This window comes from Pelobates fuscus, unplaced genomic scaffold (assembly GCF_036172605.1).
Source record: "Pelobates fuscus isolate aPelFus1 unplaced genomic scaffold, aPelFus1.pri scaffold_33, whole genome shotgun sequence".
NCBI lineage: Eukaryota > Metazoa > Chordata > Amphibia > Anura > Pelobatidae > Pelobates > Pelobates fuscus.
The window spans coordinates 195,251-218,830 of NW_026961938.1; the positions used below are offsets into that span (position 1 = coordinate 195,251).

General features: G+C 42.3%; 1 protein-coding gene across 1 annotated transcript in view; it reads right to left on the minus strand.

Moving 5' to 3' along the window:
* Nucleotides 1-23,580, minus strand: part of MRAS (muscle RAS oncogene homolog) — a 32,562-nt gene that overhangs the window by 2,949 nt on the left and 6,033 nt on the right. Inside the window, exons 2-4 of the mRNA XM_063440687.1 lie at nucleotides 6,795-7,000; nucleotides 1,960-2,113; nucleotides 1,414-1,513 (exon numbers count right to left, since the gene is read on the minus strand). Of these exons, the coding sequence (XP_063296757.1) occupies nucleotides 1,414-1,513; nucleotides 1,960-2,113; nucleotides 6,795-6,987 (447 nt within the window). The 5' untranslated portion in view covers nucleotides 6,988-7,000. The remainder of the gene's footprint in view (nucleotides 1-1,413; nucleotides 1,514-1,959; nucleotides 2,114-6,794; nucleotides 7,001-23,580) is intronic.

The window sequence follows — 23,580 nt, forward strand, 5'->3', positions numbered from 1 at the left end:
CCTCCTCCAACCAGTCCCTGCAGAGCATCCCACTGCCTCCTTTAACCAGTCCCTGCAGAGCATCCCACTGCCTCCTCCAACCAGTCCCTGCAGAGCATCACACTGCCTCCTTTAACCAGTCCCTGCAGAGCATCCCACTGCCTCCTCCAACCAGTCCCTGCAGAGCATCACACTGCCTCCTCCAACCAGTCCATGCAGAGCATCACACTGCCTCCTTTAACCAGTCCCTGCAGAGCATCCCACTGCCTCCTCCAACCAGTCCCTGCAGAGCATCACACTGCCTCCTCCAACCAGTTCCTGCAGAGCATCACACTGCCTCCTCCAACCAGTTCCTGCAGAGCATCCCACTGCCTCCTCCAACCAGTTCCTGCAGAGCATCCCACTGCCTCCTCCAACCAGTCCCTGCAGAGCATCACACTGCCTCTTCCAACCAGTTCCTGCAGAGCATTAACTGCTTCCTCCAACCAGTCCCTGTAAAACCTCACACTGCAGGGACTAGTTGGAGTAATCGGGTCCCCCCAATGCAGTGTAATACTGGTTTCCTCCAATGCAGTGTAATCTGCTCCCACCTATAGAGTGATACTGGTTTTCCCCCTATGCAGTATAATACTGCCCCCTCCCCTATGCCGTGTAATACTGCCCCCTCCTCCATGCAGTGTAATACTGCCCCGACCCGCATACAGTACGATACTGCCCCATCCCCCATACAGTGTAATACTGCCCCCTCGCCGCATACAGTGTAATACTGCCCCTCCCCCATACAGTGTAATACTGCCCCCTCCCCCATACAGTGTAATACTGCCCCCTCCCCCATACAGTGTAATACTGCCCCCTCCCCCATACAGTGTAATACTGCCCCCTCCTCCATACAGTGTAATACTGCCCCCTCGCCGCATACAGTGTAATACTGGCCCTCCCCCATACAGTGTAATACTGCCCCCTCCCCCATACAGTGTAATACTGCCCCCTGCCTTATACAGTGTAATACTGCCCCCTCCTCCATACAGTGTAATACTGCCCCCTCCCCCATACAGTGTAATATGGCCCCTTCCTCCATACAGTGTAATACTGCCCCCTCCCCCATACAGTGTAATACAGCCCCTCCCCCATGCAGTGTAATACTGCCCCCTCCCTCCATACAGTGTAATACGGCCCCTTCCTCCATACAGTGTAATACGGCCCCTCCCCCATACAGTGTAATACGGCCCCTCCCCCATACAGTGTAATACGGCCCCTCCCCCATACAGTGTTATACTGCCCCCTCCCCCATACAGTGTAATACGGCCCCTCCCCCATACAGTGTAATACTGCCCCCCCCCCATACAGTGTAATACTGCCCCCCCCCCCCATACAGTGTAATACAGTTTTTCCCTCTGATATGTTGTGCTCACAGCCTCGATTACAGTGACTTACATTATGCTTTGCTGCCATTTCCTTTCCCTGATCGCTGGAAACTTTCCTGAGATGAATAAGATCGACCTTATTAGACACCAGGATCATTGGAAAAGATTCTCTGTAAGACAAACAGGAGAAACTTGGGCTTAATTAACTGCACGAAGATAACAATGCTTCACAATCATTACCGTCTTCGCACACTTTATATTTACAGAATCCCATGTGCTCGAGATCTGTTTCATTGCCTCGAACTTGCCTCGAACTCGATGATGGCTCCTCTGGTAGTCAAAGTATGACAGGGTATCTTTAATGGTTATCACAGTTAATGTCATATTACACATTAAAATCGGCACGGTCGCCCTCCTCTCCCCGAAAAACGAGTATTTTATAAAGATGAGGCATGAGACTGGTGCAGTAACAAAACGGAACTGCCAAATGCACAAACAAACTACACCCATTGCCAGTTCCACACTGGTGGAATAAATCTCTTCATCCAGCTGAATATACAGTGTTTGCAGCCCTTGTATGGAAATTGGCAATAGCATACATACTGCGTGCACTCACCTGTCTTTCACTCGGAGGATGAGCTGGTGGAAGCGATCAACGTGTTCAAAGCTGGCTTTATCCGTGACGGAGTACACGATGAGGAAGCCATCGCCGGTCCTCATATACTGCTCTCTCATGGCACTGAATTCTTCCTGTCCAGCCGTGTCTAACACTGCAGAGATACAGTGACAAATTCAGATCCCGTTACATTCACTGCAGAGATACAGTGACAGACACAATCCCGTTACATTCACTGCAGAGATACAGTGACAGACACAATCCCGTTACATTCACTGCAGAGATACAGTGACAGACACAATCCCGTTACATTCACTGCAGAGATACAGTGACAGACACAATCCCGTTACATTCACTGCAGAGATACAGTGACAGACACAATCCCGTTACATTCACTGCAGATACAGTGACAAATACAATCGCGTTACCTTCACTGCAGAGATACAGTAACTGATACAGATTCCATTACATTCACTGCAGAGATACAGTGAGAGATACAATTCCATTACCTTCACTGCAGAGATACAGTGAGAGATTCAATCCCGTTATCTTCACTGCAGAGATACAGTGACAGATAAAGAGCCGTTACTTTCACAGAAGAGATACAGTGACAGATACAGATTCCATTACGGCGTTTAACCCGTCTGCTGCTGGAGGCGTAACTCCACCTCGGAAGCACCTGAGGGGGTCATCAGCCAGCTTGAAACTAGTTCTGGGCTACTTAAGGTAAATTCTGTGCAAATTAAATTTTACAGAATGGCCTATTACTGGGGAACAGTAACTTCAAGCACCATAATCACTACAGCATGTTGCAGGGGCTATAATGTGAGATGTTCCCTGGTAATGGGAACAAAACACTACCCCTTACCTGGGTCTCCAATGTGCTCCGATGTCACAAATTGAAATTGAACTGTGACTGTGGGGGAGTTCAGTCCAATTCATTTAGTGCACTAAAAAATCCATGTGTAGTGAATTAACCCGACAGAAATGGCGGATAGTAGTTCTGATAATTTATCATTGCTTAAATTCCTAAATAAAACCAGCCTGAATCAGAAAAAGAGAAATTCCAAGAGGTTTGTTCTAATTCACCGAGAATTGTAAAGACTTTATAAAAGGATTGCAAATCTGAGCAGGCAAAACAGCGAGTTTCAGCTATTTGACCTAATATTTGCCATGTCCTTGTTATCCCGGTCAATTCTTTTTAAAAGGGTTTACTCACTAAAGTGAGAATTCAAGGTGAATTCAAGAAGAGTCCCAAATTTAAGTCCAAATTAGCAGAGACTGGAATCCTCTTGGAGAATTTTTCCAGATCGGCTACTTTGGCCTTAAAGTTGAAATCCACTCTAAATTCTCACCAGTAAATAACTTTGTAAATCAGATAAAATATTGAATTAACGTGCACTATTCCATGATTTTGTTTTACCATCTGAGAGATATTTGCATTTCCCCCTATATTTTCCTCGATGGGAACGAGCTGAACAGATCATCTGGGCCTTTTGTATTTAGGAAATGAATCTAGATCTGGTTTCTGCTGTTAGAATAGTCTCCTTATGTTTATATTTCAAAGGACAACTCAAAACTATTTTTTAAATCTAGTAATCCTCAATATTAAATATTAAATGAATTGCTTTGAGGTGACCATTGCCCTGCAAGTCCTGCTCTTTCCCCTCGTGTGTAAAAAGGATTTTAGAAGGCAGGGAATTGTATATTTTAAGTATTTTGATCTTTTTGATAGATAATCTGTTATTAACTAAAGCATGCATTGCCAGGAATTAGGCAGTGCTATTCACCAAATGAGAATTCAAAGTGAATTTGAAATCAAAGACCAGAGTGGCTTAAATTAAAGCATAGCGGACAGATAATTTAAAGAGAACCATCGAACCATCTGTTTCCCTATTCTGAGTTTTAAAATGTGCACTCTGAATTCCTGACAATATTCTCTTCAGTGAACGAGTGCCAGTACGTGCATTGGCAAAGCCATGGCACCCCTACTCCCCGTTTCCCCAGGTCTGTTTCTGATGGAAGTTTTGATTTCTGCAGAGATTACTTGTCTGCGCAGGTTACGAGGGCTGACAGGGTGCGGCTGGGCTATGGGCGAGATTTTAGGAGTGGCTCAGATAAAGGAGAGATTCTTGGCACGGCCACAGTGTTATGTGCAAGCAATTAACCCCGGCACTGCTGCCAGAAGACTTCCCCTCTCTCAGCAGCTTCCAATAACCCTGCCGGTTCCGGTGCCAGGCGCGGCATACTCTGTGTGTAATTAGAAGTTAACCTTTTCAACACTAGAGAAGGCTTTGCACTTCTTTATAGCATCATAGTTACATAGTTACATAGCTGAAAAGAGACTTGCGTCCATCAAGTTCAGCCTTCCTCACATGTTTTTTGCTGTTGATCCAAAAGAGAAAAAAAAACCCAGTTTGAAGCACTTCCAATTTTGCAACAAGCTAGGAAAAAAATTCCTTCTTGACCCCAGAATGGCAGTCAGATTTATCCTTGGAACAAGCAGTTATTACCCTACATTGAAAGATTATATCCTTGAATATTCTGTTTTTGCAAGTATGCATCTAGTAGCTGTTTGAACATCTGTATAGACTCTGATAAAACCACTTCTTCAGGCAGAGAATTCCACATCCTGATTGTTCTTACAGTAAAAAAAACCTTTCCTTTGCCTTAGACGAAATCTTCTTTCTTCTAGTCTAAACGCATGACCCTGTGTTTCCTATGTAAAGTCCGGTTAGTGAATCGAACCTTTTCACTAAATATTGGTCATATTAACTCATTGTACAAAGCTTCCTTTTCACCCTGGATAATTTTACCATTTAAATTCACAAAGCAAGACCATGAATATTACTGGGGGGCACCACCATTAGTACTGCTTCAGGCATATGATGAGCAGTGCTATAGAAATTGAGGGTCACTGGCTGAATCACTTCCGGGTTTGGTGAGAGCTCACTGTTAGCTGGAGTCGGCTTTAAATAAACAAAAAAACAAAACAAAATAACCCCACTATTTGCAGGATAGAGATTTAATCAGAAACTATTACGCGTAAATTGGACGAGATGCATTCTTGGCAACGTAGTATTAGACTAAAAGCAATGAAGTAGTTAAGTGTCAGGGTTTCGTAAATGCCAGCAATGCTACAGCAGTAAGTGTTTTCATTTTAAATATTAATATTCCTTTAACCATGCAGGAGAAAGGTAACTAAAGCTTTAATTGCTAATGTGCGGCTTCCATTCAAATCTCATAGAAACAAAGACCAGTTTATAGATAAACCAATGCTTCTCTTAAAGTGACAGTGCCTCGATCCCTCACAGTAAACACTATGGAGAAGCATGCTGGGGGTGAGAAGCACAGCAGAGGTAAGTAGAAACACGTTTAGCTCTGTTGCACGTGATGTCAAGGTGAGCAATGTGCCCATGCATGCGCTGGCTTCCGCTCAGCTTCCTCAGCCATTCCTTTGAATGCTGTTTGCGCACATTGGTCTAGATGAGTTAAATCAATTTGCATGGTATGCCTTGTCTGTGCCAAGACAACTAAAACACACTGAAACCCAAAACAGAAACGATGTCACTGCCCCTTTAAAGCTTCCAGTGCCTTCCTGGGAATGTTTCTGGGAATTTAAGAGGTCTATTAGTGTTATGCAGCAGAAAGCTGACAAATGAACTACAACTCCCAGAAAACCTTGCAGTGCACCCTAAACATTGCTTGTAGAAAGCTAGGTGAGTACCGTAACTGGCTCAGTCACATATTGGTTTGGGATGAGCTCAAAGCACAAGCTGCAAAGAATGAGAATTAACAGTAAATGTTGTGACAGTAAATGCTAAACTTTTTTTATTGGTGCAATACTCTACACTGCAGGTAGAATGTAAGCTCTTCAGTCAAACCGTTTTCGATTAAAAGGTCCACTCTCCACCTCCTGACCAGCCACAATGACCCGATCCTGGATCTCTAAGAACTCGTTTTGATCCATCTGTTCTGATATTTTTATGCTAAAACAAAACCCTAACCAGTGGGAGGGAAACCACTCGCTACATAGCTGTGGGAACGAGGACACAGAGCTTGCAATTTAATTTGGTAATGATGGAGTTACAGCCACACATAAGAAGAGTGATCATTGGGAGGGTGTATTATTCTATTTTCCATAAAGGCCTCTGACTAGCTGAGTGTGATGGTAGTGGAAGTCCAATAAGAGTTGGGAGTGATGTATACTTCATGCAGAAGCCGAATGGCATTTGTGGAGTAGATTACCACACAGAAAAAAAAAAAAAAAAAATCTCTCCAAATCCAATGATTGGCAGCTGCTGCAGTGAGCTTATTCAGACCAGGAGGTAGATGAAAAGCGTTCAGCCAATTATGTCACTTACGCTATGTTCGATGGAAGAGCTGAACAGGCTCCATAATCCAGGCATAGGCAACCTCCGGCACTCCAGCTGTTTTGGACTACACCTCCCATGAGGCTTTGCCAGCATTGTGGGTGTAAGAGCATTATGGGGGATGTAGTACACAACATCTGGAGTGCCAAAGGTTGCCTGTGCCTGCATAGACTGTGTCAAGGAACACAAGATGGAGCAGTTATAAGATAGGAACATGCGCAACAGGAGTCCCTTCAAGGCACACCAGACACCTGGCCACAAGCACAAATGTAGGTGTGGTTACGTATAAACCCCGCCCATATCACATTCCGCTTACTAAGTCTTAACTTGAGATGCGAAGAACACGGTTTGCACGCAGGTCGTGTAAATACACAAAGTTTGCAGGGCTGTACGGGAGGTTGATTTACCTTCCCAATGTTAAAATGGGACATAAAGACTTAAATACAGAGGAGATTTTCTTACCATCGAGTATAGCCCACTGCCCATCGATCTCCGTGTGCTTCAGATAGGAATCTTCTATGGTGGGGTCATAATCCGGGACAAAGATCTTCTGGAAAAACTGTATGGTGAGCGCACTCTTACCTACGCCTCCATCGCCAACCACCACCAGTTTATATGTGGGGAGATTCTCACTCAGCACCGCGCTGCTCGCCATTCTCGCGCCTCACCTGACGTAAAAAGAAAGACAAAACTGGTTAAATGCTGCACTCCAGCGGCCCCCAGCCACAAAATAGACATTTCTTTAAAAAGTAAATCCGGTACATTTCATGTTTTAGGAAGTATTCATCCAACGCTGCCGAAGTATGTGGTTGTTGTAAAAGGCAGACAGAATGCAACAAATAATTAACATATCAAAGACCACAAACATCACAAGTGCTACTGCTATTTTTTGATTATTCAGCTAACCTTAAAAAGTCACTCTCAGCACCATAACCACTTAATATTATTGAAGTAGTTATAGTGCGAATACCTTGTCGTCCCTGCAGTCTTTTTTATTTTAAAAATGTTCAAACCTGGAGATTAATATATATTTTTTCTGTTTGTCCACCTCCCTGGGCTGTCAATCAGCCAGCTGGAATAATCCCTTCCTGGCTGACAATATAAAGTTTGTACAAATTTGTGTTACAAATCATTCTAACCCCAGACACTGTGGACAGGCTGCCCGTGGCTGGGTGACAATCCCGGCACTAACAAGGACGTAAGCCAATGCCGCTGCCAGGTCTGCAGCTAATGAAAGGTAAGTTAGGCTTAGAAAATATTTGAGCAAATTTTAGTAACTGCATATTTTTTTGCAATGGTTATCTGTATCACAAGAAATGAATACGTGGTCACATTTTCTCATGAGTCTGTTCATTCTGCAAAATGACATAATACAGGTTTTACAGAATTGGGCCTAGCGACATCAGAGGCAACGCAATTCTCAGCAATTTGCCACCAAAACGGCATCACATTTTACAATAAGGGGAATCCTAGGTAAATGAGGGTTATATGGATAACTGCTTGCTATGTAATATGTTATTCAAAACCTATAACACTACCCATTCACATGCCAAGCAAGCGAGTCACGGGAGGAACTGGTAACTTAATAAATACTATCATAAATCTACAATGTTTCTTTAATTGAAATTGCCTAATCCGATTACAAAACCCATGTAACCATTAAAAAACAAACAAAAAAAAAAAACAAACACACTACGGCGGTAAACAACACGTTGCAGTGGAAAACACATGATGAGTTGCATAGCCGGATTTGCCACAAGGTGGAGGGGAGATCAAAGATCTCTGAACAAGCAGTCACCCCTAGACATGCCACCCCTTAATCAGCAATCCCACAAACATACAACATAACATGCAGCCTTCACACACACACACATTCTCTCCCAGCCCTGTCCCACTTAACATCACATTTATGTTTATATATATATACACACACACACACACACACACACATATACACACCCACATACACACATAGTTTGGAGTATGAGATTGGATACATTTATATGACTAGTTTGGGGTATGATTGAATAGTGAGTATTTATATCTGAGGGGTGCATGCAGGACACTGGCCATAGGGCAGCATGGACGGTAAATCTGGTCTTGTGGTGTGCAGTGAATAAACCCCCCAAATCTGTCATACTTATCATGGCAAGTCTGGGACAAAATGCTAAATTTCTGGTGACCGTTTCACATTTACCATATTAACCCAGAATTATTGCAGTTTATTTCTGTAAAAACATTGCTGACACTGTAGGAAAGTATTCACAAAGACTGATGCATAATACATGTGAATGTACGCCGCCCTTTCTTTGGTAAAACCTCTCTCCGCTCTCTTGGCATCTATGGGTTAAGCTGCGTGAACAGAAAGAGGCCTGGATGGATTCCATGGGGAATTGTAGCAAATCTCACATTATGCATTTTCGGAGAGTGTCTCTCGTATCTGTGGCAACGTGTGATGTCTAAATTGTCTGATCCCATACACAAAGCCCCCCCAAAGAAAAACTGGCATTGTGGGCATGGGAAAGTCACCTCCCAGGGTGTTTAAACATGACAGTACCCCTCAAATAACATTGAAAAACACTATTCTCCATCAAACAACAGAACCATGCTTCCCTGGATTGTTTAATGCTCTGTATATCAGAACTGAGGCATTTGATAAAAAATGTAATTATTCTATTAATTCCAGACACACTGAGCAAACATCCCGCACTAGAATTCAATTCACCCTGGAAGAGATTTGGGTGTTTGTTTGCGGTGTGCTGTGTCGTATGGCTCTTCCCATAACGTGCCATTTAAGTAAAACGTTATGCCCACGTTATCCCCATGGCTCCCAAACCACAAAGGGGTCTATTGATTGAACATGTCATTGGGAAAAAATTGAGAAACAGCTAAATTGCTGAATTTCTCTTATTTTGTTAATATTCCTAGAATTTCAAATCTCTTGTAATCGCTTAGTTTCTCGGTTTAGTGAATCCGCACCTTTATGTGAATTTCTTTAAGGTCGGATGCATTGCATTCACTATAAAACAGGGTTTTACATTTGTCCCCAGCTAGTTATAGAGAACATGCGCAAGGGTTAACGCCTGCAGCCCCATTGCTTGGCTGGGGAGATAAGTGTGACCTAACACCAGCAATTCAATGCAACATCCTAACCAGGGGATTTCATAACAGCAATTAGAGGACTTGTATTCTGAAATATAAAATGATGCAACATTGTTCATTTCCCTTTAATAACAGCAAGCTTTCTTCATATGTAATACAGGCATAATATCATATTATACACTAGGGGAGATACTAATCATAGGGCAATATATCTGAATAGAGATTCCAACTGCTACCACGAGTGCACTCACAATGTGAAAACATTTAACCCCTTAAGGACCAGACTTCTGGAATAGAAGGGAATCATGGCATGTTACGCATGTCATGTGTCCTTAAGGGGTTAAAGGCATATCACCGAATTTCATGGCCAGCACTTTTCATGCAATGTTTTTGGGATATATACATGCTGAAGGCAACACTTATTCATGGACTGGTGTCAGTGTAATCAAACCAAAAATCTAGCTGAAACACTGCACACCCAGGCCTCCTACCACCACGACTACTTCAAAAAGCAGAAGTGGACACAGTGTTTGGACTAACCCTTTTCATTTCAGTCCCCAAACAAGCATTACTGTCTGCATTGGGGTAAAGGTGTGGATACAGCGAGTTAATAATTATACGATATGTAAAGGGATTGATGTTGTAATGTTCCTGCTGATTTGTACACATCCAGCCTGGTGCCTTTATACCGAGCCACACTATAATAAACATTTTATTTATTTAAACATTTCTTATCCAGAGCATCTTACAATGTATGCAAACTTAACATTGGTAATTATACCAACAGGGATAAATATTAAGAAACAAAAAGAGAAGAGAATCTGGCCCGTGAGCTTACAATCTAGAGGGGATGCCATAGCTGCTAATGCAGCCGAGTCCCACTGTCCCAGGTTTTTGTCCTGACATCGTTCAGAACAAGACACTTGTCATTAAATGTTTGTGGCGGTCATGCATGCCTGCGGTTGTTTTTTCATCGCTGCGCGCAGGTCTGGCTGAGCACAATGGCTGCAAGATAACGCATACTGCAAACGGCCCTGGATGCCTTACCTCCAGTTACACAAATGCCACCAGCCAGGTGACAGAAGTGACAGGCTTGGCATCGCTCACACCCCACATCTCCGGCCGTCATCCAATGTCAGGAGGTTCTAACATTGATCCAGAATAATAATAATACAGAATTACTACTAGTAACCGGACTGTGTAATCTCCAGCCAAGGAATCTGGCGTCCGCCATACAACAGCCGCCACGTCCACGTCTTACGGGATGCTACTACGCTAGATACCAATTCCATTTTATAATGACCAAGCGTGCCGAAATACAGAGGGGAGGTTAGAGAGAGATTTAGGGAAACTGAGAAGAATAACAGCTCAAACCACAAAGAGGAAGCTCAAAAGAGAATAAAGAAAAGAGAATGAAATAAAAGTTAGTAAACAAGTGAAATCCCCAGTTTCACCATTTCAGTACTGGGTCAGCCTTACCCGATCTAGCGATAATACGCCTGAGTAGTGGTGATTATCGGTGATTGTCATTTAATGTTTGTTAGTTTGTCTGCTGGGTGCGAGCGTGGGCATACAGCGTTTGTTCTGTAAACATTTACATTAAAGGAAGTTCTTACATCACACGATCACTGAGGTTTACACGGAGATAGAAGTGTGAATAATGTACTAAATAAATCTTCAGACTCGCAGGGCGAGACATTTAAAGATATAATGTTACAAGTCCGACATATAGAGAAATTATTCTCAGTTTGAAGCGCCCCTTTAAAAGGCCAATTTCAATTTATTGTTGTGAAAATGGAGTTAGAATTTGGTTTTAGCTGCACATATGAAAAATTCTTCAATTCTGTCTAAATACATCTTTCCTTTCCAGTGTGCAACTTTTCTAAGTAATTTTTATTTTTTTAATGTAGATCATTTTGCATTATGGGTTCTCTTACTGGTGGTAGTGCTGTCCCGACACGTACACAGCTTAAACTCTAAAACCCTGAGACGAAAAAAAGGAGAAAATATCATGACGTAAAAAACAAACACAACTTGACAAATCCCCTCAAATAAACCATGAGCTCCCCTTAAACAACAGCGAGTGTTATCAAATAGACCAACATTAGAAGAATTACTTACCGAACGCTAGAATGGGATTGGCTGTTACCAATAAATAATGGGACCCCTTGCTCTGTGCCACCAGTATGAGCAATGAATAGATTGAAAGATATCTTCAATTTCCCATTTAGAAAGCTGTTCACTTCCAGGAAAGTTGCAAATCTTTCTGCTGTTTCCTAAAGTATCCAATCAACGTCTGCTTGCCCGGTCCTCCCCTGCGCCCCACCGCCTGTGCTCACAGCTATTACAAGCAAATAGGCCAATTCACTTCCGATCCATTTCTTAAGAAATACAGGGGGGGAGGAGACATTTTTTTGAAAATGAAACGATAAAGTGCTCACATGAACCACGCTACAGGACACCATAAAACAAATATCACCATTTCTACATTAGCAGGAGTGTAAACTGATCATTTTTAATATCAGCTCCTCTAGACGCATGGTCCAGGGGCGTGCACAACGGCTTTAATTCCATAAATATTAGCTGGGCGGGAATTAATAGAACGTGATCATAAACCCCTGCTGGGTGGGAATTATTAGAACGTGATCATAAACCCCTGCTGGGCAGGAGTTAATAGAACGTGATCATAAACCCCTGCTGGGCGGGAGTTAATAGAACCTGATCATAAACACCTGATGGGCGGGAAATAATAGAACGTGATCATAAACTCCTGATGGGCGGGAGTTAATAGAACCTGATCATAAACACCTGATGGGCGGGAAATAATAGAACGTGATCATAAACCCCTGCTGGGCGGGGAATTAATAGAACGTGATCATAAACTCCTGATGGGTGGGAATTAATAGAACGTGATCATAAACTCCTGATGGGTGGGAATTAATAGAACGTGATCATAAACCCCTGCTGGGCGGGGAATTAATAGAACGTGATCATAAACTCCTGATGGGCGGAAATTAATAGAACATGATCAGAAACCCCTGCTGGGCGGGGAATTAATAGAACGTGATCATAAACCCCTGATGGGTGGGAATTATTAGAACGTGATCATAAACTCCTGATGGGTGGGAATTAATAGAACGTGATCATAAACCCCTGCTGGGCGGGGAATTAATAGAACGTGATCATAAACCCCTGCTGGGCGGGGAATTAATAGAACGTGATCATAAACTCCTGATGGGCGGGAATTAATAGAACATGATCAGAAACCCCTGCTGGGCGGGGAATTAATAGAACGTGATCATAAACCCCTGCTGGGAAGAATTTATACAAGGTAATCAGAGATCCCATGCAGAGTAATATAATAATATTAATATTGTTCTAATATTTTTGACTTGCCATCTTCATAGTAAATTAAAGAAGGGTCTAGAGGAACCTCCAACCCACAATCTTTTATTGTGTAAACAGTACAGATTTGGGCAAACAGTTAAAAATTATATTTGGTGTTTATTAGCTTTCCTACACTACTGTGTAGTTTGATCCTCTATTTCTTTAATACGTCCTGTTAGTTATTTTACAGAACAATCTGATAATCGTGGAGATTTCATGTGTCACACACTGTAGCAGACATAAATGTAAGTCATATTGCGCTACATTGTAAACATGTAGGAACGCTTTCTTCCAATTGCCATCTATACTAAAAGCACATATAATAATCCCACACAATGACGAACAGTGGCAGAGGATGCATGCTGTTACCCCCCATCCATTATATTCTGTCCTGACAAATAGTCTGACACCCCCATCATGCTGGTACACAGCTGCCTCTGTCTCTGTTCCTCAATGTTTAACCGCCCGCTGTGTGCCAGCCATTACTGCCAAGGCTACTGTGCACAGATCCACGACTCCTATACTACAATGTCGCCGGTGGCCTGGTCACAAGAAACATCAATCCAGAAACAACACGTCCTAACAAAGGAGGCCGTACATACAGATGTTCATAACTATTCTCTCTTTATTTCCTCTTATCTCTAACTGTGTGGTGACAATGCGCTTGGCATAACAAGGCTCGAGGCAAGGTATCAGTATATGAAGTAAAGCATAAAAAATAACAAAAAGATGATGATATTGTATCAGGTATTATAAGTCCCATTATAGTCTGAGTCACTTGATGAATTACTGCCCCAGGGGTATAATGAGTTGGTGGCCCAGGGATATAATGAGTTGGTGGCCCAGGGATATAATGAGTTGGTGGCCCAGGGATATAATGAGTTGGTGGCCCAGGGATATAATGAGTTGGTGGCCCAGGGATATAATGAGTTGGTGGCCCAGGGATATAATGAGTTGGTGGCCCAGGGATATACTGAGTTGGTGGCCCAGGGATATACTGAGTTGGTGGCCCAGGGATATACTGAGTTGGTGGCCCAGGGATATAATGAGTTGGTGGCCCAGGGATATAATGAGTTGGTGGCCCAGGGATATAATGAGTTGGTAGCCCAGGGATATAATGAGTTGGTGGCCCAGGAATATACTGAGCTGGTGGCCCAGGGATATAATGAGCTGGTGGCCCAGGGATATAATGAGTTGGTGGCCCAGGCAAGTGATAGATTAGAGACCCAGTCAAGTGAAGGAGCAGAGGCCTAGTGATGTCACTGACTGATGGCCAATAGACTAGTTGCCAAGGGACATAATGGCCTGGTTGCCCAGGAATGTGATAAGAAATAACACCTGCAGTTCCTTATTTTATTGTGGTGGGTGTGATGCGCACAACCTATCTTTTTATCATAACATCATGAACAGTGGTTTGGTTGGGAAACCCCCCAACCCCCCCCCCCCTATTGTCACCCAATCACATAGATCCCCTTTAGTACCAATTACATGACTGAACTAGATCCCTTCCCAGTCTTTTACACATCATCCTGACGGACGGACAGACGGACAGACTGCCAGCGTAGCCTTAAGATCTCTCTCTAACACGGCACAGACAGGAACATTGCTCCGGAGCTGTATAACAAGCAGCCGGGGTGCTAATTACATCTCAGATTGCTGGATGTTCGCATGTACGACAGAGAATTGTGCTAATTGCTGTCTGTGCTGAAATGCAGAACATTAACCAATTCACTGCCAAACCGCACAGCGAGCGCTGAATGTGTCTGTACAGCTCCGAGGGTGACGGACAGAAAGAGCTTCCTCGGATATCTGTGTCTCCATCACTCGGACACTGCACTTATTATTATTATTAAAGAGAAATCGGGGAAAAAAGGCTTAGAAAAAGGGCACAATCAGCGAGATTATTCCATTGTTGCCATGGTAACTACGGTACTTTTTGTGCAATAGTTTTTTTTACTTGCAATCCCTGTAAGTGTGTGCTCCACTCTATGCTACTACTAGTGTGACTTGCAAACATGTCAAGGCGCTGAGCAAGGGATTCTGGGAACTTGTCTTTCTACATCTATAGAATGGTCGCCATTATCATGGCCAATAAACGATGTTGCCATTTAAAATCATTGGCTGATCTCAGCCACTTCCTGGTTCTTTGCAGATGTTAATCGGGATTTGTGTTTTTCTTATACATCTGGAGAAGATTGTGATGCTGTCAGCGTGTTTCCTTTTTGTTAACACTATAGAAAGTAAAGATTGTGTCAGGAGAGTGACTTGTAACGCCATTCATTCACTTGTGAACTCCCTGAACTGAACAGGGCTGTGTGAATCGAGAGCTACTATAACCACTGAAGTCACTGAGCAATAAGGTGGGATTTAAAGAGCTTGACACCCGATTACAGATACAGCAAAAATACAAAGTATATATAAAAATATATAAAGGATCTCACTCTATATATACAGTATATATACACTAATCTAAAACAATCTCATAAAGAATCTCGCTCTATATATATACACTAATCTAAAACAATCTCATAAAGAATCTCGCTCTATATATACAATCTCAAAAATAAAGAATCTCGCTCTATATATATACACTAATCTAAAACAATCTCATAAAGAATCTCGCTCTATATATATATACACTAATCTAAAACAATCTCATAAAGCATCTCACTCTCTATATATACACAGTATTTATACTAATCTAAAACAATCTCATAAAGCATCTCACTCTATATATGCAGTATATTTACTAAGTATATAGAAATGTAAAACAACGTCATAAATCATAAATAAAGAATCTCACTCTATATATACACATACACATGGTAGCGGATTTATTTTAAGCAATATTTATCAGTGACAAAACGTCTTTGCTCTCATATCCAGAGAAAAATAAAATCCGCTGGATATAGGATGAATAAGCAGGAGATATACAACATGTGCATAAAAAGACATCTTTATTAAATCTTAAAAATCCCTATCCTAAATCTCACCGCACAGCCAGGACAAAGCTTTTCTGGAGTTCTTTAAGAGCCGGAATTTCCATGTGATTGAGCTGCTCTCAGGGCACAATGTTTATCAGAATCCATCCATTCTATATACTGGACTCATGTCCCCCCCTCGTGAGACCCATCTCTCAGTAGGAAAGTGGTGATCTACACAGGTTTTGGAGATTTTATTTAAAACTAACAGAAGGCTTTTCGTGGACTAATAGTTTGCCTATCATACTGTAATTCACGGTTTCCCATCATACAGTAATTCACAGTTACCGTTCATACTGTAATTCCCAGTTTCCCACTATACTGTAATTCACAGTTACCACTCATACTGTAATTCACAGTGTCCCATCATACTGTAATTCACAGTGCCCCTTCATACTGTAATTCAGTTTCCCATCATACTGTAATTCACAGTTTCCCATCATAATGTAATTCACAGTTTCCATTCATACTGTAATTCACAGTTACCACTCATACTGTAATTTCCAGTTTCCCATCATAATGTAATTCACAGTTTCCATTCATACTGTAATTCACAGTTACCATTCATACTGTAATTCACAGTTACCACTCATACTGTAATTCACAGTTACCACTCATACTGTAATTCCCAGTTTCCCATCATAATGTAATTCACAGTTTCCACTCATACTGTAATTCACAGTTACCATTCATACTGTAATTCACAGTTACCATTCATACTGTAATTCACAGTTACCACTCATACTGTAATTCACAGTTACCATTCATACTGTAATTCATAGGTTACCATTCACACTGCAATTCACAGTGCCCCTTCATACTGTAATTCACAGTTTCCCATCATACTGTAATTCACAGTTACCATTCACACTGTAATTCACAGTTACCATTCATACTGTAATTCATAGGTTACCATTCACACTGCAATTCACAGTTACCGCTTATACTGTCATTCAGTTACATGCAATCAAATATACCACACGACGCAATACAGTTCCAGTAAATAAAAATATCATAAAGTTCCTGTTTACACACGATAAAAGAGATCTGATACCACTTTCTATGAATGAGCTTTAGGCCATCAGCCATGTCTAAAACTGCGCTTAATGTAAGGAATACTGCTTTCTAATTCACAGTTATGGTACAACGATTGCTGTAAAGTCCTTCAACCAGGAATCCGCTTACAGAATATTCCACTAATAATGAATGAAATGTGTAATAGCCCTAAAGAATTGGTTAAATATGGTTACAAACATCAATCCTAATTTATTAGAAATAAAAAAAAATCAGAAAAAGGTCAGAAAACACTGCAGCTTAAAGGGATACTATAGTGTTAGATGTACAAAGTGGTATTCCTAACACTATAGTTACCTCTGCCTCCATCTTTGCGGTTACTCTAAAACTTACATTGCAGGACTAAGGGCAAAAGGGACCCTGCACCCAGACCAGGTTAATGTCAAAAAGTAGTCTGGTTGCCCAGAGGGTCCCTTTAATGTAGTGGTTCTGGTGTCTGCAGACCCACCAATGTAAACACTGCAGTTTTTATTGTTCTGCCTACTAACACCTCTAGGTGCAGTCACTCAGACGGCCACTAGAAGTGCTTCCTGGTCCAGTGCTGCACAGGGTACAGCACCTACGTTCAGCGTCTCCACACTGTGCATGGAGACACTGAATGTTTCCCATAGAGATGCATTGATCAAAACATCGCTATGAGGAGATGCTGACTGGCACAGTATGGTGTATTGCTGCAATAGGCTGCCAACGCTTTTCTAGAAAATTGACGAGGTCAGCCATGGAGGCGGAGCCAGCTGTGGCGAGATCAGCGCGGCGATGGAGAAAAGGTAAGTTTAAATACCTTTTAACTCTATTCTAAGGTAGCCGGTAACCTAAACATGTACTCCATCACTGCAGGTTTGTATACCTAACACTGCAGCGTTTCCTTTAAATCGTGTATTATTAAACGGCTAAAACGGTTATTCTAATTCTAAGCACCGGGCCTGTCTCACGCGGTGCACCTACCTCTACCGTGTTTCTGTACTCTTACAGTGACGACAGCAAACACGGAAAAGCTGGACTACGGAAGGATTGACGCAGAAAACACACGCACATCCCAATACATTTTATATTATATCTCCATTTAAAGAGCACAAGTAGATATTGTGAATATGTTTTTATTATTAAAGAACACTATGTATTCATGGTGAAAAATAGACCCGGGACCAGCAGGAAAGTCAGAGGTTAGGCCAATAAATATATAGAGAGCATTGGTTCAAGCCACACAGCTGCAGCTTTGATTCTGGGCGGAATCCATTCATCTTTCCTTCCAACAAAGTGCGAACAAATCAGAAAAGTGAATCTACCAAATGATTATTTTGTTACATTGCAGACGTGCCTACATTAAAAGCCCGCTGACATAGCGCCATTAAAATATCTCACGTCACGTGCACCTTAACCCTTTCAACACCAGCGTGAGGCAAATGATTTGCTATCATCGCAATCTGGACTTGTCATGGAACCTAAAAGGTTTCAAAAGAAAATGGGAAAAACAACAACACACAAAGCAGAACTCGCTCATTTTATGGGATTGTGGGCGTGCGTTGAAACATCAAGATTATCTAAAACATCTGCTTTGCTACAAACTCGGTCACCCAGACACAAGTTTTTTATTCGAATTGTTTTTCTTCTATAAATGCTTTGTTACTGAACTACCTCTATATTGCTATAAGTATGTGTGTGTTGGGGGGAATTCATGTCATTATGGAAAAAAAACGCTCCTAAATAAAAAGATGCTCCTAAATAAAAAGATGCTCCTAAATAAAAAGATGTTCCTAAATAAAAAGATGCTCCTAAATAAAAAGATGTTCCTAAATAAAAAGATGTTCCTAAATAAAAAGATGTTCCTAAATAAAAAGATGTTCCTAAATAAAAAGATGCTCCTAAATAAAAAGATGCTCCTAAATAAAAAGATGCTCCTAAATAAAAAGATGCTCCTAAATAAAAAGATGTTCCTAAATAAAAAGATGTTCCTAAATAAAAAGATGCTCCTAAATAAAAAGATGTTCCTAAATAAAAAGATGTTCCTAAATAAAAAGATGTTCCTAAATAAAAAGATGTTCCTAAATAAAAAGATGTTCCTAAATAAAAAGATGTTCCTAAATAAAAAGATGTTCCTAAATAAAAAGATGTTCCTAAATAATACTTTTTTTTTTGCATTTATAAAAAGTGTAAAATTAACAAAGGAAAAAAGCAAGAAACTTGTCACTCGTTTTGCAAAGCTGGCCAAAGCCTCTGAAGGTAAGTCGGATAGAAGGAGATGGGGGGTTGGGTGAGTATCATTTGACATGTGTCAAATCATACAAAGGTGAAACACTGCGAGGGTCTCCAGGGTCTTTTTTTGGTCTTAAGTTTTTCTTCAAAGGATTTAATGTAAAAACTAAGGGTGTAACAGGATTCCCCACAATTCTCCTGCCCGCTCCACTGACTAGCGGGAACCTGAATCAGCTGGAAGAGGTCTTACTGGAGGAATCTCTCAACCCGCGACACACGGGATTCTTTCTAAATTCACAGTGGTCACCAAAAATCTGTGGCCGCCCTCAACATGGGGACCTCGCTCCAAAGTTAGCAGGTATCACACACAGGGCCGGCGCGTCCATAAGGCGGCACAGGCGGACACCTTAGGGCGCACCGGCTCTGGGGGCGCAAAATTCCAGTGACCGGCAGGAGGGAAGTGCTCCCTCCTGCCAGGTCACCTCCTGGATCCCCGGAGCTGCTGCGCGGCGTGCGGCTGAAGTTGATTAGGAGGCGGCGAGGGAGCTCTCTGATCTCTCTGACCGGCTCCCTCGCGCGCCTTTTGCTGATGCCGCGGGAGCCGGAATATGACGTCATATTCCGGCTCCCGCGGCATCAGAAGACAGCCTGCGAGGGAGCCGGTCAGAGAGATCAGAGAGCTCCCTCGCCGCCTCCTAATCAACTTCAGCCGCACGACGCGCAGCAGCCTCACTGGACCACCAATGAGAGACCCACGCCAGCACTCCAGGTAGGGAGGCTGGGTGGGACATTTAAATGTAATTTATTAGTAATTACTTTAATAATTACTGTGTGTGTGCATGTGAGTGTGAGTGTCTGTCAGTGTGTGTGTAAGTGTGTCTATGAGTTTGTGTGTGAGTGTGTATGTCAGTGTGTATGTGTGTGAGTGAGTGTGTGTGTGTCTGTCAGTGTGTGTGTGTCTGTCAGTGTGTGTGTAAGTGTGTCTATGAGTTTGTGTGTGAGTGAGTGTGTCTGTCGGTGTGTGTGAGTGTGTATGTCAGTGTGTATGTGTGTCTGTGAGTTTGTGTGTGTCTGTCAGTGTGTGTGTGTGTGAGTGAGTGTGTGTGTGTAAGTGTGTCTATGAGTTTGTGTGTGAGTGAGTGTGTCTGTCGGTGTGTGTGAGTGTGTATGTCAGTGTGTATGTGTGTCTGTGAGTTTGTGTGTGTCTGTCAGTGTGTGTGTGTGTGTGAGTGAGTGTGTGTGTGTAAGTGTGTCTATGAGTTTGTGTGTGAGTGAGTGTGTCTGTCGGTGTGTGTGAGTATGTCAGTGTGTGTGTGCGCATGTGAGTATGTGTGTGTGTGTTCGAGTATGTGTCTGTGAGTTTGTGTGCGTGTGTGTGTGAGTATGTATTTTTCTGTATGCCTGTCTGTATGTATGTATGTATCTGTATGATGGTATGCCTCTGTATGTATGTATGTGTATGCCTGTATGTCTTGTACGTATGTTTCTGTATGTCTCTGTATGCATGTATGTAACTGGATGTATGTTTGTCTCTGAATGTCTGTATATATGTCTCTGTATGCATGTATGTAACTGTATGCCTTTATGTCTCTGTATGTACGTATGTGTGTGTCTGTGTGTCTCTGTATGCCTGTATGTCTTTGTATGCATGTTTCTGTATGTATGTATCTGTATGACGGTATGCCTCTGTATGTATGTATGTATGTGTCTGTATGCCTGTCTATATGAATGTGTCTGTATGACGTTATGTCTCTGTATGCATGCATGTATCTGTATGTTCAGTTTTTTATTTTGGTGTCTTGTTTTTTTTTGGGAGGGGGGGTTTGTTACATTTACCCCGTGCATGGGGGGCATGGGTGTACTTAGGAGGCCTCGCAGAAAACAACCCGGGGGGGTTTCTTGCAATAACCAACAACGGGCTCTCCTAAATCACAGTCAAAAAGCGGTGTGCGTGTGTAAAATTGAGGATTGAACAGTTACCTCCACACACGTTCTTCAACTTTTTTTATTTTTTGTCTGGCTAAAAAAAAAGTTGCATCAAAGCACTCCACATGCAATACCTCGGGGTGTCTACGTTTCAAGTAGGTACCCTTTTGTGGCGATATATAAAAATGGGGTATGTGATAAGCCCCAAGCTAAAGATAGGCCTATCAGAACACATACTCTCAATTTCAACTCAAATGGCAAGACATACAATTGTAACCGTACCTTCCCAAAATCCTGGCAGACCTATGCATGGGGGGGCATGGGTGTCCTTAGGAGGCCTCGCAGGAAACAACCCGGGGTGTGTTCTTGCAATAACCAACAATGGGCTCTCCTAAATCACAGTCAAATAGCGGTGTGCGTGTGTAAAATTGAGGATTGAACAGTTACCTCCACACACGTTCTTCAACTACTGTGGGGTGTCAACTTTTCAAATATATGCACGCTCATGGCAAGAAAATACATTGGGATATCTGATAAGGCCCCCAAAAGGAAGATAGGCAAACAAGATATATAAAATTTGAAAAACGCATATCAGACATTTTGCTTTGCACCCCCCAGTGAACCCGACAAACGTATGCATGGGTGTTATCGCTGTACTCGGGAGATGATGCCGAGTACATATTGGGGTGTCCTTTGGCAGTAACACCTAACAGGAGCTTAGAATCTATGCACAAAGTAGAATGTGTGAGTGAAAAAATAACACCACAAAAACGTTTGACAGAGACTGGTGGTAGAATTAGTGCATGTAAAGTGTTGAAATGCCACCGTGTGAAATGCCCCAGGGTGTGTACTTTTCAAAAACATACAGTTTGACGGAGGTGAATTACATTGGCCGGCTTCAGACATGTTCCAACTGAGACACGGGTGCATGATGGCCAGCTGTGTTTTTTTTTGTTTGTTTTTTTATCATATTTTACTTTTTTTATTCTAGTACATTATATGATATGATGAAAATAATGGTATCTTTAGAATGAACATTTAATAGCGAGAAAAATGGTATATAATATGTATGGGTACAGTAAATGTGTAAGAGGCAAATTACATCTAAACACAACCACTGCAGAAATGTAAAAAGAGCCCTGGTCCTTAACGGTAATACAATTGAAAAATGGCCTGGTCACTAAGGGGTTACACATACCATGTTTAACCCATTCAGTGCCAGAGGTGTGCTCAAAGAGGGGATACATTTTCCATCGGAGTGATGATAAACACATTGCAATTTTAATTCCCCCAGTATAGGAGAGTACCGTATCCTTTATACCCCCCAGTATAGGAGAGTACCGGAACCTTTATTCCCCCTGTATAGGAGAGTACCGGAACCTTTATAACCCCAGTATAAGAGAGTATCGGAACCTTTATACCCCCAGTATAAGAGAGTATCGGAACCTTTATTCCCCTGTATAGGAGAGTACCGGAACCTTTATTCCCCCAGTATAGGAGAATACCGGAACCTTTATTCCCCCAGTATAGGAGAATACCGGAACCTTTATTCCCCCAGTATAGGAGAATACCGGAACCTTTATTCCCCCAGTATAGGAGAATACCGGAACCTTTATTCCCCCAGTATAGGAGAATACTGGAACCTTTATTCCCCCAGTATAGGAGAGTACCGGAACCTTTATTCCCCCAGTATAGGAGAATACCGGAACCTTTATTCCCCCAGTATAGGAGAGTACCGGAACCGTTTTTCCCCAGCATAGAAGAGTACCTGAACCTTTATTCCCCCAGTATAGGAGAGTACCGGAACCTTTATTCCCCCAGTATAGGAGAATACCGGAACCTTTATTTTCCCCAGTATAGGAGAGTACCGGAACCTTTATTCCCCCAGTATAGGAGAGTACCGGAACCTTTATTCCCCCAGTATAGGAGAATACCGGAACCTTTATTTTCCCCAGTATAGGAGAGTACAGGAACCTTTATTACCCCAGTATAGGAGAGTACCGGAACCGTTTTTCCCCAGCATAGAAGAGTACCTGAACCTTTATTCCCCCAGTATAGGAGAGTACCGGAACCTTTATTCCCCCAGTATACGAGAATACCGGAACCTTTATTTTCCCCAGTATAGGAGAGTACCGGAACCTTTATTCCCCCAGTATAGGAGAGTACTGGAACCTTTATTCCCCCAGTATAGGAGAGTACTGGAACCTTTATTCCCCCAGTATAGGAGAGTACCGGAACTTTTATTTCCCCAGTATAGGAGAGTACAGGAACCTTTATTTCCCCAGTATAGGAGAGTACCGGAACCTTTATTCCCCCAGTATAGGAGAGTACAGGAACCTTTATTCCCCCAGTATAGGAGAGTACCGGAACCGTTTTTCCCCAGCATAGAAGAGTACCGGAACCTTTATTTCCCTAGTATAGGAGAGTACCGGAACCTTTATTTTCCTAGGATAGAAGGGTACTGGAAATGTTATTCTTTCAGTATAGGAGAGTACCGGAACCTTTATTTTCCCCAGTATAGGAGAGTACCGGAACCTTTATTTCCCCAGTATAGGAGAGTACCGGAACCTTTATTTCCCCAGTAT